Source organism: Martes martes, assembly GCF_963455335.1.
Source record: "Martes martes genome assembly, chromosome: 6".
NCBI lineage: Eukaryota > Metazoa > Chordata > Mammalia > Carnivora > Mustelidae > Martes > Martes martes.
The window spans coordinates 34,377,925-34,391,911 of record NC_137893.1 but is presented as its reverse complement, the minus strand read 5'-3'; the positions used below and the strand labels follow the sequence as shown (position 1 = coordinate 34,391,911).

The 13,987-nt window shown below is 34.2% G+C and overlaps 1 protein-coding gene across 1 annotated transcript in view; it reads left to right on the top strand.

Annotated features, from left to right (window-relative positions):
- Positions 1-13,736, top strand: part of UFL1 (UFM1 specific ligase 1) — a 33,560-nt gene extending 19,824 nt beyond the window's left edge. The window contains exons 11-19 of the mRNA XM_080806100.1: positions 472-592; positions 3,063-3,179; positions 6,603-6,720; positions 7,869-8,035; positions 8,116-8,246; positions 9,793-9,873; positions 10,370-10,455; positions 10,991-11,171; positions 11,773-13,736. Of these exons, the coding sequence (XP_080662226.1) occupies positions 472-592; positions 3,063-3,179; positions 6,603-6,720; positions 7,869-8,035; positions 8,116-8,246; positions 9,793-9,873; positions 10,370-10,455; positions 10,991-11,171; positions 11,773-11,991 (1,221 nt within the window). The 3' untranslated portion in view covers positions 11,992-13,736. The remainder of the gene's footprint in view (positions 1-471; positions 593-3,062; positions 3,180-6,602; positions 6,721-7,868; positions 8,036-8,115; positions 8,247-9,792; positions 9,874-10,369; positions 10,456-10,990; positions 11,172-11,772) is intronic.
- The last annotated feature ends 251 nt before the right edge of the window (positions 13,737-13,987 follow it).

The following is a 13,987-nucleotide window of genomic DNA, read 5'->3' as shown; positions in this document are numbered from 1 at the left end:
ATGAGTCTGGAGGAAAAAACAGATTATATGATTAAGTGTACAACTCATCCTACATGCTCGTTCTGTTAGGTTGGAGGATAGAGATTTTGTAATCTCAGGTACCCAAGTGGCACTGGACTTGGGAGCCTCAAAGAGAAAAAGAGCAAGGTCACCCAGTAAGCAGTGGTAGAGAAGCCAAATCAGCTAAAGAGGATTGCATCTGTTGTATGATCAGTTTTTCGGGAACCAGACAGGATTTTTTATTTTTTGATCACAGATTCAAAAAGTCAAGAGCAGCAAGGGAAGAGACTGATCTTTGGCAAGGAGAAATAGTCTCAGAGTGGCAACTGTTGGACCAGGCTCTATAGTTCTTAGCAATGAGATCAAACAAGAATAATTAGGATGAATAATAATAATTGAGTATGTAACTATTTTATGTTTTCTGTAATGCCATATATTTTTGCTTACCAAGAAAAGCATGTTTTATTTCAGGAAATGAAAAATAATCCTGTTCATTTAATCACTGAAGAAGACCTGAAACAGGTCTCCATTTTAGAAAGCATTAATACAAGTAAAAAGGATAAGAAAGATGAACGAAGGAGAAAAGCAACAGGTAATAAGTTATTATTAACCAAGAAGATTCAAAGATGAGTTTTGTTTATTTATTGCAGTGAACTCTACATTTATTATACCCTTTTATTTGGTTGATTTATTTTTAATTGCTAATATTAGCCAAATCTTTTGCTAATGAATTAACTTTTGATTATGACAATGGAAATATTAGTGATTACTTATTCTTTTTATTTTTTTATGAAAACTAAGTCAATTTCATGACCTGGCCCATGTCCCATTGTTTGCCCCCTCACTGTCTATGTTCCAGACCCGTAGCGTTTTTTCCCCCCCAGATTTGGCAAGTTTGTGCTTACCTGAAAGCCTTTGCACTAGCTATTCCCTCTACCGGAATGTTCTCTCTCAAACTTCAGGTAACAGATTTCTTGTCATTCAGAGCTCATCTTTAAATGTCAGTTCCTCATAGAGGCCTCCCGCACCACCTGGAATTGTAGACACAATCATTCTCCATATATTATCTTCCAGTCTTTTTGTATTGCTTTTATCACTGTCTTGTGTTTTATTGTTGGGAAACCTTGTACATCTTGTTTATTGTTTCCTAGTTCTTAGAGCACCTGTTGGTGTATTTTAGGTGTTCTATAAATATTCATTAAATTATTGAATTTCCTAAGGACATCTCATTTCTTTCTTTTTTGTTCTTTTTGGTAATTAAGAGTCACTGGAAATGATTTGAGGTAGCACTGGTATACTAGTAACTTGCATTTGGAAATTAATTTGTTTTCCACACTTTCTATAGTAGGAACAGTTTTATTAGTGCTCTATCAGGGTTAAAGAAACTAGATATTCAACATGTTTCATTAATACGGCTGTATTGGATATGTGTTATAAAAACTTCATTTTTTAAAAATTTTATTTATTTGTTTGTTTGACAGAGAGAGAGATCACAAGTAGGCAGAAATGCAGGCAGAGAGAGAAGAGGAAGCAGGCTCCCTGCTGAGCAGAGAGCCTGATGTGGGGCTTGATCCCAGGACCCCGAGATTATGACTCGAGCTGAAGGCAGAGGCTTAACCCACTGAGCCACCCAGGCACCCCCAAAACTTCATTTTTATTTGTTGTGGAAATTCACTCCTATATCTCTGAGATTGCTTCTTTCCTCTTCAAACACATTTTTCTACAAAATCTTTTGATTTTGATACTTTGAAATTCCTCTCTATTTTTCTGGGAAGATTACTCCAATAAATCATAGTACTGTTCACAGCCATGCATATTTTATCATATGATTTGAAGATATACTTATAAATTCACCTTAATCAGTTGGTTGCACTTATGTCAGAATAACTAGTCTATTTTATTTCCTTCTAAAAATTCAGAGTCATCTGGTCATCATCTCAATTATAGTACTATTATATTGTAATAGTTTAGGTATAGTGCATGGAATAATGTCAAATATAAATGTCTTCCCTATAAGAAATTTATTGCCGTAGGTCTGCTTTTGAAAATTGTATTTTTCTATCATAAAAGCAAGGGAAAATAAATTAATAGAACTTAAAATTATAGGACATGATAAAATTTAAAGGAATTGTACTTAGAATTTAGAAAAAGATCTGTAGTTATATGTCATTTTACTTTATTGAAAAATGAATCTTTTATGAAGTGTATTATTATTTTTCATGTTTCAATCCATTTCTAGATAAGTATTCTATTTTGTTGAATAGATACTTTAAATATAAATATGTAATAGCAGAGAAATACCTCAATAACATTACTTTTATATACAGTGTTTTAGTTTGTCTCATAATGTGTATTTTTTTAGTCTTTAGCCAATAGGTGATTGATAACTATATTTCTCTACTCATCTAATTTAATATTTGTGGTAAGCATTTATCGAACACCTTTTAATGTGTCAAGCATTGCTTTAACCCCAAGGATACAAACATTAGTGACACATGCTCCCTGTTCTCAAAAATTCATTATCTCATTGGGTGGTGGGAGACTCAGGATGTCTCCTGTAAACAAGAATAATAATCTTTCAACCAGAAAGACAAAACTGAGGGTAATTAAACTTGTGAAGTACTGTAATGGGATATTAATGAAGCTGTAGTAACAAAGATGGCAAATGAGGGCACATTTCTTTTGGGGAAGGGAGAAGAACCAGTAAAGGAATGGGTTTGGCCAAGGAAAAGTCAGACAAAGCTATAGAAAAGAGTATTTTTAGAGAAGGAAGAAGAGACTGGAAGAGATAGCCTTTAGAGCTGGTAAGCTATCTAAGTGAGTTGCTCAAATTCAAGAGATTTCACATTTTATTAATTTTTTATTGACCATACTACAAACTTCCATTATAACTAAAAAAAAAAAAAAAAAAAAAAAACCCTCCCACCTTAAATAGCAGCTAAAAGTTTAATTATTTGGCTTTTATTGTTTTGCTGTAAAGTTAAATATGACAATGTAGTGTCATCGTATTCTAAAAATGGTTATTTAGTTAGCTAATACTAACTAATACCCTTTTCCACCAGAGGGCAGTGGAAGTGTGAGAGGAGGTGGTGGCGGCAATGCCAGAGAGTACAAAATCAAAAAAATCAAGAAGAAAGGAAGGAAAGAAGAGGATAGTGATGATGAGTCATCTCACACTGGTATGTAGCTTTATTTTACTCCTCTTTTTTATGTGTGTGATTTTGTAAACAGTTTTCTTAAGATGTATATTATTAGATGTATATGCTAATGCAAGAAGACGTTGCTTTGCCCAGTGAGTGGACACGAATTTCAGTTACCACAGCTTAGTTGCTGACCCCAGCCCCCCAACAACACGGTTCATATTTTAGTTACCAGGGTGTACTAACAGTGAGTAATTGCATAAAGTACAGACATAGCTGCTGGCTCCTCAATCCATTGATCAGCACATAAATAATACATGTGCATCATGAGCTATGACAGTCGCATCACTTATTTCAAAGTCTGATCACTGTGTGTCTCTTCTTCACTTTATGCACAGACAACAAACCATGTAGTTATGTTACCTCCTTGTCTCCCAGTGATGAATCCATATGACATTTTGCAAAATGGATAATCAAAAGGGAATTAGCCAACAAAGATGAAAATGCAGCCAAGGAATGAAAAGTGATAACACTGGAAATAAAATATGAATCATGAATAAATGGTGCTCAAGAAGAACTAGCTGATTGTGGGAATGTTGGCATTGCCACTGTTCAGGAGACTAGGTATGCAGCCACAGGAGCTCGGCAAAGGCACACTTATTGGAGTAAATGGGGGAAGTGGTTTTGACAGAAAGGATGAAAATGTCTTAGAGGATGTGAAGTTGGCAGAAAACTTCATATTAAAGGAATTCTCAGAGATGTTTCACAACATTGAAAGGGGAACGGATAAAATGCTATGAGCTGATCCAGAGTTAAGAAAGGAGTATGACATCTTGCCAAGGCATAGAAAAGATGCTTGCTCTGTATTTTAAGTTATAGCCTTAGAAGAAGGCAAGCTCTGTTCAGACTATTTTTGATAAGTTTTTCATGAAGAAATAAAATACTTTGTTGCCCAGTGTTTCTGATAAGCTAAATTACAGTATACTAAATTATAAGTATTGGTTTTCTTTTTCATTTCCCTCTACATTTATAACCAACACATAAGAGCTCTTAATGTTTTCACAGACATTTTTAAAAAATCACGGAACAATCATAAGTTTTCCCATTGTTTGATGAGAAGACCTTGCACAGTTTCAGCTTACACAGTCATTTTTATGCTTTCCCACTGCCCTACAAAACAAATTACAATATTTTATTAAAAAGTGGATTTCTGCATATTCAAGTAGGAAACATTGATTTTATGTTAATTGGTTGATTGCTTCTAACAGGAGAATTAAGTATATCCATCTCCCTTTTTGGAGACTTGTTAGCATTTGGCACAGTTAAGTTAGCAAGGGATATGTTAGTTTTTCTAAGTAAAATTATGATTCTTTTATGTTTGTGTTTTAAATAAATTTACTTAACAAAACTGAAAAGAGAAAAAAACTTGAAATGATGATAATTTGAAATTTCTTATTTTACCTCTTCCACAGAGCTCGTTATGTATGGGCTAGCGCTGGGAGGTGTAGGTATCAGGTGACATGGCTTCAGCAGTTAATGTGCTACTACTCATCATAGCATCATTGCCTAAGAGCTATCTTTAAAATATTCTAACATAGGTAAAAATAGCTACTGTTCTCAGCATGTATAAAACAATATTAATTAAAACTTGAAGCTACTAGCCCTGTTCTTATTTTAAATAGTATTAAGACTGTCCTATGTGGGTTTTAATTTTTCATTGATAAATGAATTTTTCTATTCCTAAGATGTACAAGGGGTGGGAGAAAAGGGGCATTTCATAAAATACTTCTCTAATATCTGTAGCCGTAAGTAATTGTTAAATGAGGCATGTGATACTCCTTTTATGCACAAATTATGGAGAGGGGCTATAAAGGTAGTAAAACCATTCTACCTAAAAAGATATAATTTCAGTGCCTTTGAAAGGGGATTGTGTTATAATCTCTGAAATGGGGGATATAATTAGGTTCTCAGCTAAAATACAGGATCAACTCAGTGTGAAAGATTACTAGATGAAAATATAATTTAATAACTTGTAAAATGCATGCAGGAAACAAACAGAGAAAGCAGAAACTATGTGATGCGAAAGATCAGGAATGGAGGATAGCAGATCTCAAAAAGAAAGGATAGTGAATCTGTTCTAACATATCCATCTGTTTTAAAGCTGTGATGGCAACTTACTTAGAAGTGAAGAGTGATTTTTGAGCTAGTTTTAATTTTTTTTATTTTACTATTTTTTATGTCTAAGTTTTTACAATAACCAAATTTAGCTGGAAATAATCACTTTTATATTTTTACAACATTAATAATAGAAATATCATTAGCTTTCTTTGCAACCCATGCTTATCTAAGTCGGTGTGAAGGCATGACAATTCCACACTTAACAATTATTTCCATTATAGTAGCTGCATACAAATTTCCCCTGGCATAGAATTATTTTTTTTTAAGATTTTATTTATTTATTTGACAGACAGAGATCACAAGTAGGCAGAGAGGTAGACAGAGGAAGGGAAGCAGGCTCCCTGCTGAGCAGAGAGCCCGATGCGGGACTGGATACCAGGACCCTGGGATCATGACCTGAGCTGAAGGCAGAGGCTTTAACCCACTGAGCCACACAGGCATGGTGTACAAAAATACAAAGAATTATTTTTGTAAGAAGAAAAATAAATGATGAGTATAAAACTATGATATTTCTTCATCTTTGCCTTTCCCAAAGGACAATTTTTAGCTTAATTCTACTGGAGTTGAGTTCATATGATTATAAAGACTTTTCCTGAAGATCTTCTACAAATTGTAAGGATGATTTGATTTTTAGTAACTATTCATTTTTATAAAGAAGGAAATTCTGCTCAGTATATAGTGTTCAACAAAGAGAAATTATCTTTTTCTTAAAAGATTTTTTTTCCATCCAGTTGATTGTTTTGATTTGCCACGATTTGCATCATCCAATTTAGATCGGGAAAATCATCTTTATTATTTTTTGACTGACATTAAAACAGTCATTAAATAAAGTTAAAAAAAAAAATTTTTTTTATGGGATGCCTGGGTGGCTCAGTTGGTTAAGCAGCTGCCTTCGGCTCAGGTCATGATCCCAGCCTCCTGGGATCGAGTCCCACATCGGGCTCCTTGCTCAGCAGGGAGCCTGCTTCTCCCTCTGCCTGCCACTCTGTCTGCTTGTGCTCACTCTCGCTCCTCTCTCTCTCTCTGATAAATAAATAAATCTTTAAAAAAAAAAAAAAAAAAAGTTAAAAAAAAATTTTTTTTAAAGTTAGAAAATTATTACTCATAAGAAATGCCACTATTTTAAAAATTGTTTTCATTGGGTACTGCTGTCACTGGCAATGTCGGAGTCTTTATGGTAGGCAGTGAATGAATTACCATCTTAGTAAATACGTTAATGAACCTTGTTTGCTTTTAGGGTGCTTTATGTTTTGTTCTTTTTCCTGTTACGCATTTCTACTACAGGAAAGAAGAAGCCAGAGATCACTTTTATGTTCCAGGATGAAATTGAAGATGTTTTGAGAAAACACATACAAGATGCCCCTGAGGAATTTATTTCTGAACTTGCTGAGTACTTAATAAAGTAAGTATAAAAACATTTTTTTTCTGTTTTATGATAGAAATTCAATAAGTTATTAAATAAAATTTTGACCCAACATCATGGAAAATATAGATTTTAGGTCTTTACTTTTCAAAGCTTAGAATTTAATCCAGCCACCAAATTCCAGATTTTGTTTGCCTATAGAGGCTGTTCAGTTTAACAAACATGTAAGTGCTTTGGGTGAGGCAGTGTGGGAAATAAAAGGCAAGGAGGCATCCTCTGTCGTTGATGTTTCAGTCCTAGTTGGGAGAAAAACACCAACACCAGTCACTGGCTGCTCTCTGACATAGCCTGAAAAGTAACAACTAAAGAACGAAAAGACCTTTATCTATCTAGACTTGACAGAGAGTACGCAGTACACTTTTAGGGAGAAATAAAGTAACAAACTGTTTTCAGAGAACAAATTTAGACAGCACCAGCTTATAATTGAGCCAGGCTAAATTTATTTTTATACAGAAGTAAAAGAAATTGTGTATAATTTGACCATTACTAACTAACATGATTTTCCCATCAAGTTAGTTCCAGTGTGTAAGCATTGATAAATGCAGTCCAGGAGCCCAGTGCATCTAACTTTGAATTTAAAAATACAGCTTTTGTAGTTTTTTTTTCTTTTCACTGAATATTTTTGATGCATGAATACAGTACATAATCATATTTTTCATATGTAAAAAGATAGTTACTACTAACCATTTGCCATTACTTAAAATAATCTATTCTGAAGTTGTTGAGCATAAAAAGTTTTTTAAAAAAAGTTTTGAATATATTATCTTTTTTAGAATTTTAGAAATTGAGAATTTATTATTCCAGTGTGTGGAATATGTCCCATTCTCCAAATTAACTTTTAAAAACTACTTTGGACTGAATTTGAATTAAAGCTTTTGTTACTGCTATTCTTGCTGTCTTTAGTGCAGTAATTTTGAGTACTTTAAAACTGAGAAAAATAATGCATTTAAGTTATTTAAGTCTTAGGATTAGAGGACAAATTCTTATGAACTATTGTCCAAATTAATCTTATTTATTTAGAAAATCTAGAGGTATTTTCTTAAGGCTTATTTCCATAGAAGCAAAATTTCTTATATGCATAAACCCAGTACATTTTAATAAACTAAATATATTTATCTTGTGCACAGACCTCTTAATAAAACTTATCTTGAGGTGGTACGTTCAGTGTTCATGTCTTCAACTTCTTCTGCCTCTGGAACTGGTAGAAAGCGCACCATCAAGGACTTGCAAGAAGAGGTTTCAAACCTATACAATAATATTCGGCTATTTGAAAAAGGGGTGAAGTTCTTTACAGGTATACTTAATATTGCTGTTTCATTGATCTTCATAATTGTTCCTGGACATTCATTTTAATAAAGCACCTTCATTTTTCAGATGATACACAAGCTGCTCTTACAAAGCACTTGCTGAAGACAGTATGTACTGATATCACTAACCTCATTTTCAACTTCTTGGCTTCGGATTTAATGATGGCAGTAGACGATCCTGCAGCCATTACAAGTGAAGTATGATAGTGATTTTTTTGTATTCTTGATGCATTATGTTTTGAAATAAAAGCATATTTTATTTTCTCACATAAGAAATAGTCTAAAGGAAAGTAAAATAAAGTAAAGGGTTTTTAAGAAAAAAAAATCAGATTTTTAGTTTAAATTGATGATATAACCAGTCTGTTGAAAATAATGCTTAATTACTTTGGAATCAACACTTATTTTTTTCCTACTTTTTGTTATGTCACATCCGTTTTTCTAGCTGAGTTGCCAATCCCTTGACTGTTTTCTGGCCAGATTCCGTAATTTCGCAGTCATTTCTGAGTAGTGACACCATCTCATTTCAATATTTAGATGAATTGCAGTTTTTTGTTAAAATGCTAATCTCAAACTAAAGTCAAAGTTCATTTCTTCCTCTCTCAAAATGTAAGGTAGAGCTATGGCTCCCAGTTGCTTAGAGAAGGAAGGGTGTGATCTGTCCCTACGACTCCTCCTCCTCCTCTTCTCTATCCCTATAGATCCACTTAAAGTTGGAGATTTAGGAAAAATGAAGGAGGCAAAAGTGTTTCATAGGAGTGACTGCTTATCATTGGTTATCATGTAGGTCCAATGCTGTGGCCTTATGTGTCTCTTGCCCCACAGGTGGTGTAGGTTGTTTTGGGGCTGTTTTTTAGCATGTGACTCCCCCTTTAGCAAGGACCTTCCCCTAAACCTCCAAACAGAGACACATTTATTTCTCCCTCCTACCCCAGCACAGTACTATACCCCTTCCCTCCTTCAGCCTGAGCAGTGACTCTCCAACTGCCTGGACAATTCCATATATCCTGCCTCTGTGCCAACCTCTGCTGTGGGAAACACATGGGTTCCTGTCCCATGCCCTTCGGGGACTACAGAAGAACTGGTGTGGCATGTGGCAGGGAGTCAGTAGGTCTCCCTCGTCTTCAAGATTCACTGTTAACTTTCAGCCAACCCATTCCACTAGGCCTCCACCAGAAATTTCACACTTCATAGGGCCATCAGACTCTGGTCAAGAATGCCATCAGATTTCACAAGACACATCTATGTGGAGAGGGATGCTGAAAAGATTCCACCCACCATAGAGTATAACAGCCAGCTAGCCATGGAGCAAGTTCTCTAGTGTATAGGCATTCTGGAACTTAGGAGTGGGAACCCCCTCATCTGGCATTAGGGAAGAACATTCTTCCCACCCCACTGGAAAATGGAGGGAGTAGCCTCTTAACCCCAAATTCTCTTTTCCCCAAAAGATGAATGCTTTTCTCTCTCTCCCTCCCCTCCCCATCTTTCTCTTCCGCTTCTGGGCCAAAAGGGAGGAGTAGGGCTATACCTAGCTTGATTGGCTGACTGGCTGTTGGCTAGCTCTCCAATTTTAGAATGTTTTTTAGCATATTTTTGTCCCTAGTTTGAAAGCTGAAATTCACAAACAAGGATAAATTCCATTCCGCATTCTATTATAGTAATAAATATGCTTTGTTTTCTTTTGTTTGATCTTCTATCTACCACATGTCAAAGTCACAATCCCAAGAGAACTTTTTTCCCTTTATAGGTAAGGAAAAAAATTTTAAGTAAATTATCAGAAGAAACCAAAGTAGCTCTCACAAAACTCCATAGCTCTCTGAATGAAAAGGTAAGTAAAGTTTGATTCTGTTTAGATAATGAGACTAGAACTTGTGATCTTTGAGTAGATTTTTATCAGAATAAATATAAACTCAATTTCTTCTAGAGGTAAAGGGGGAGAACAGGCTGGGAACATTTTATCCTAAATCATAATTTCAAGTTCAATAACAAAATCACCTTTTAAAAAATAGTATTTAGGGGGGCGCCTGGGTGGCTCAGTGGGTTAAAGCCTCTGCCTTCGGCTCAGGTCATGATCCCAGGGTCCTGGGATCAAGCCCCGCATCAGGCTCTCTGCTCAGCGGGGAGCCTGCTTTCCCTTCTCTCTCTGCCTGCCTGTCTGCCTACTTGTGACTGTCAAATATCTGTCAAATAAATAAATAAATAAATAAAATCTTTTTAAAAAAGAATTGTATTTAGGATGTAAAATTACAAAACCATTTAGTGACTATATTTCTTTAGGCAACCTGTTAATAAAAGTAAATCGCTGTATTAAATACCTGTTTCAGAGCATAGAAGACTTTCTTTCTTGTCTGGATTCTGCAGCAGAAGCTTGCGATATTATGGTGAAAAGAGGAGACAAAAAAAGGGAAAGGTAACATTGAATTAATCTGTATTATTAATAAATTCTTAGATGTGTGATATTTCATGTCCGAAGTTGGAATTTGACTCTCTGAATCTTGCACAAAGAACCCTTGTTTCCAAACTGCTGCATACCGTCCAGCATATTCAATACATAGGTGGCCCTCTCTGACCAGTATCAGTAAGGTAGCAAGGCTCCTTAATCCCAAGCCTGGGAACTTTATACCAGCTTTGAGACCTTCTTTACAGGAAATCTTACTTACTTACTTACAGTGCACTTCTGTTTGATCCCCAGCAACTCAAAATAAAAAGTACACTTTGAGGATCCCAGCAATATCGTTTTCTCTGTTGTGTTCTAGTATATTAGTTTATCCACAGCATTTAGGGTTACGTGTCTATATTTCATATTTAAAATGTCCCTGAAGATGTTTATAGAGCTAGATAATTAAACTAGAGAAGCTAAAAATGAATACAGAAGGGAAGAACTAAAATTGGTGAGAGCTTGTTAACACATGAGAATGTGTTTTTGTGATTTTATTTTTGTTTAGGCAGATACTGTTCCAGCATCGGCAAGCACTGGCTGAACAGCTAAAAGTCACGGAAGACCCTGCTCTTATTCTGCACCTCACAGCAGTCCTTCTGTTTCAGTTCTCGACCCACAGCATGCTCCATGCACCTGGAAGATGTGTCCCACAGATCATTGCTTTTCTTAATAGTAAAATTCCAGAGGTATTACATTTTCCATGCACTTGAAACTTTTAAAGCTTTTAGATTCTGAAAATTTTGAATGGATAGGTATAAATCATCATGAACAATAAGACACAAAACATATTAATATGACTCCCTGTTCTAAGAATGTGAACAGTGAATTAGAAGATTGATCTTTAAAAACTCAGCATAGCTCAAGAATCTTTTGGGGATTCTATAAGATCTATGGTAAAAAGAAGTCTTCCATTTCAGCTTATGCAAATTTAACCTGTTCTTCAAGGACCAGTTCTAAAAGTCTTATCCTGCACAAATTCTTCTGAGAAATTTCTCAGCTAAAAGGAATCTGGCTTCTTTGAACTTCCATATCACTTTGACTTAATCTCTAGTTAATAGAATTTAGCTGAGTCAATTTACATTAAAATGATGCGTATACATGTTTGATCACCCCTAACCTGTCAACTCCTTGCCTGCAAGGACCTTACTAGTTTGAGCTTTCTACTTACTTGGCCAGTGATTTGTAAAGATGAAGACCTTCACTGTGTATTGGTTGAACAAATCCAGTTTGTTCCATAGAAAATTAAGTCATGTTTGTTAATCTTTCTTCTCTTTTCTCTTTTCACAGGATCAGCATACTCTTTTGGTAAAGTATCAAGGTTTAGTTGTAAAGCATTTAGTTAGTCAAAATAAGAAGACTGGACAGGGAGATGATCCCTTGAGTGATGAATTAGACAAAGAACAACAAGATATCACCAACACTACGCGTAAAGAGCTTCAAGAACTTTCTTCATCCATTAAAGACCTTGTTCTCAAGTCCAGGAAATCATCTGTGACAGAAGAGTAATGATCTTGATTTACTTTTGTCATATAGTAAACATTTTTCCCGAAGTTTAAAGTGAGTGGTTACCAAAAAATATTCACTTCACAACCCTCGATTCCCCCTATAACACCCCCACAACACACACACAATTCAGTTTAAAGAGGAATGTCGTCGTATTCAGTGTAAATCTTAGAAAAATGTGAAATTTTTGTAAATTGGGTTCAACCATGGAAGACTTCTTTTTCACATGATAATTCTAAGAATTACCATTTCAGGTTTATTTTATTTTCAGATGCTGAATGAAGAATAAATTTTCTGAAATCTTTGATCTAGAAAAGGACTCATGCATTGTGTTGTTAAATATCAAGTGACATTCTTACATTTATATACATATTAGGCAGCACCTTAAAATGTGGTCTTTTTTTTTAAGGAAAAGAAAACCCTTTGGTGTCAGAATAAAAATCATGGATTTTAAAATTAATAGAGAGTGCTTCAAACCTAAAATACAGAAATTTACAAAAACTTTTTAAATTACTAGGCCCTTGCTTTTATTTCTGGCAGATAGAGGGCCTCCCAGATCCCCCACAAGAGTGAACTTTTATGCGGTTGGGGATATCTTTAAAGGTGCAGAATACCAGAGGGGCCCATGCACTGCTGTGGTCTTTTCTAACACAAGATGCTAACAAGTGAGAGAAAAAAGTTGCTTCTTAAAGAGGTATAAGTCACATTTTAACATTAGAATAACTAAAAATGTAATACAAGTATTTTTCTTTAACCCAGTTTGCATTTCTAAATGTCCTTTTTTTTAATAACAGTAGTCACTCTGGCACCTAATTCTTTGTTATGGGAGGATCCATAAGTGCACTGAAGTCATTAGGACTTTATTTTTTTTCCAAAAATGAAAATCCTTATAAGAAAATAGGTATTCTTATTTTCTAAAGATTATTAGTAGTTAAAAGTAACAAATAGTTCCTTGGAGTAATAATTTCAAGCAAGTGAGATTTAAGCAACAATTTATTATATATCAAAAAGAAATTTATTTTGAATAGAATAGTAAGTTAAATCTCAAGTATCAAGAAAGTACTATTTTATGTAATTCCTTATATGGTATGTGTTTCAAAATGTTTGACTACAAATATCAGTCTACTTCTAATTCCAAAGTATTAATACTGAGTGAAAGAAATTGATATAATTGCTAACTAAGCATTATTATTAAAGTTGATAGGAATGTAACATAAATTTAAAAATGTTTTTCCATTGGTAATTTTCTATTAATGTATTTTCATATGGGCAAAGGAAGAAAAATGACAAATCCTCTGTGACCACAGATTTCAGTTAGTTTTGTTTATTCTGTTTTCAAAATACTAAATACCCAGTCTAATGTTTTATTCAGTCTTAAAGAACTTTCTCAATTATGTTTCAGCAGATACCAAAGTAATCCACATTTGTGTCAAACTAGATCATAGACAATGAAGCAAATGAAATCATTCTGACTTTATTAATTTGTAGGAATAAAAATAGGAGAGACAACCAAGCAAATAAAAAGAAAACCATTCTGTCCTGTTCACATTCATTTTTTTTCATTCATCAAAATGGTTCATATTTTTCCACAGTAAATAAGAGTTTTTATTGTTTTTGAAAAAAATCTAGCTGATTTTGTATGTAAAATTCTAATTTCGATAAAATAATTCTTAAATGGTTATCTACTATGATCTTGGTAGGCAGATTTAAGGATGTTATTAAAAATAAAGTTTTCTGTTTCTATTAAATTTTGTGGTACTTTGAAGCTTTCGTTATTTTAATTACTAGAATGCATTGTGTGTGTGTTATATGTGGTGTATTTACATTTTAAAATTCTGATACTGAACATTTTTCAAAGTTTTTATTAAATTTTTCTTATGCAAAAATAGTTCCATAGGCCTCAGTATCTCATTCCTTGAATGTTTACCATTCATGAACCATTTCACCTTAGTAAATCATTTTCAGTTAGCTGAATTTCAGCAAATGTGCAGCTGTACTC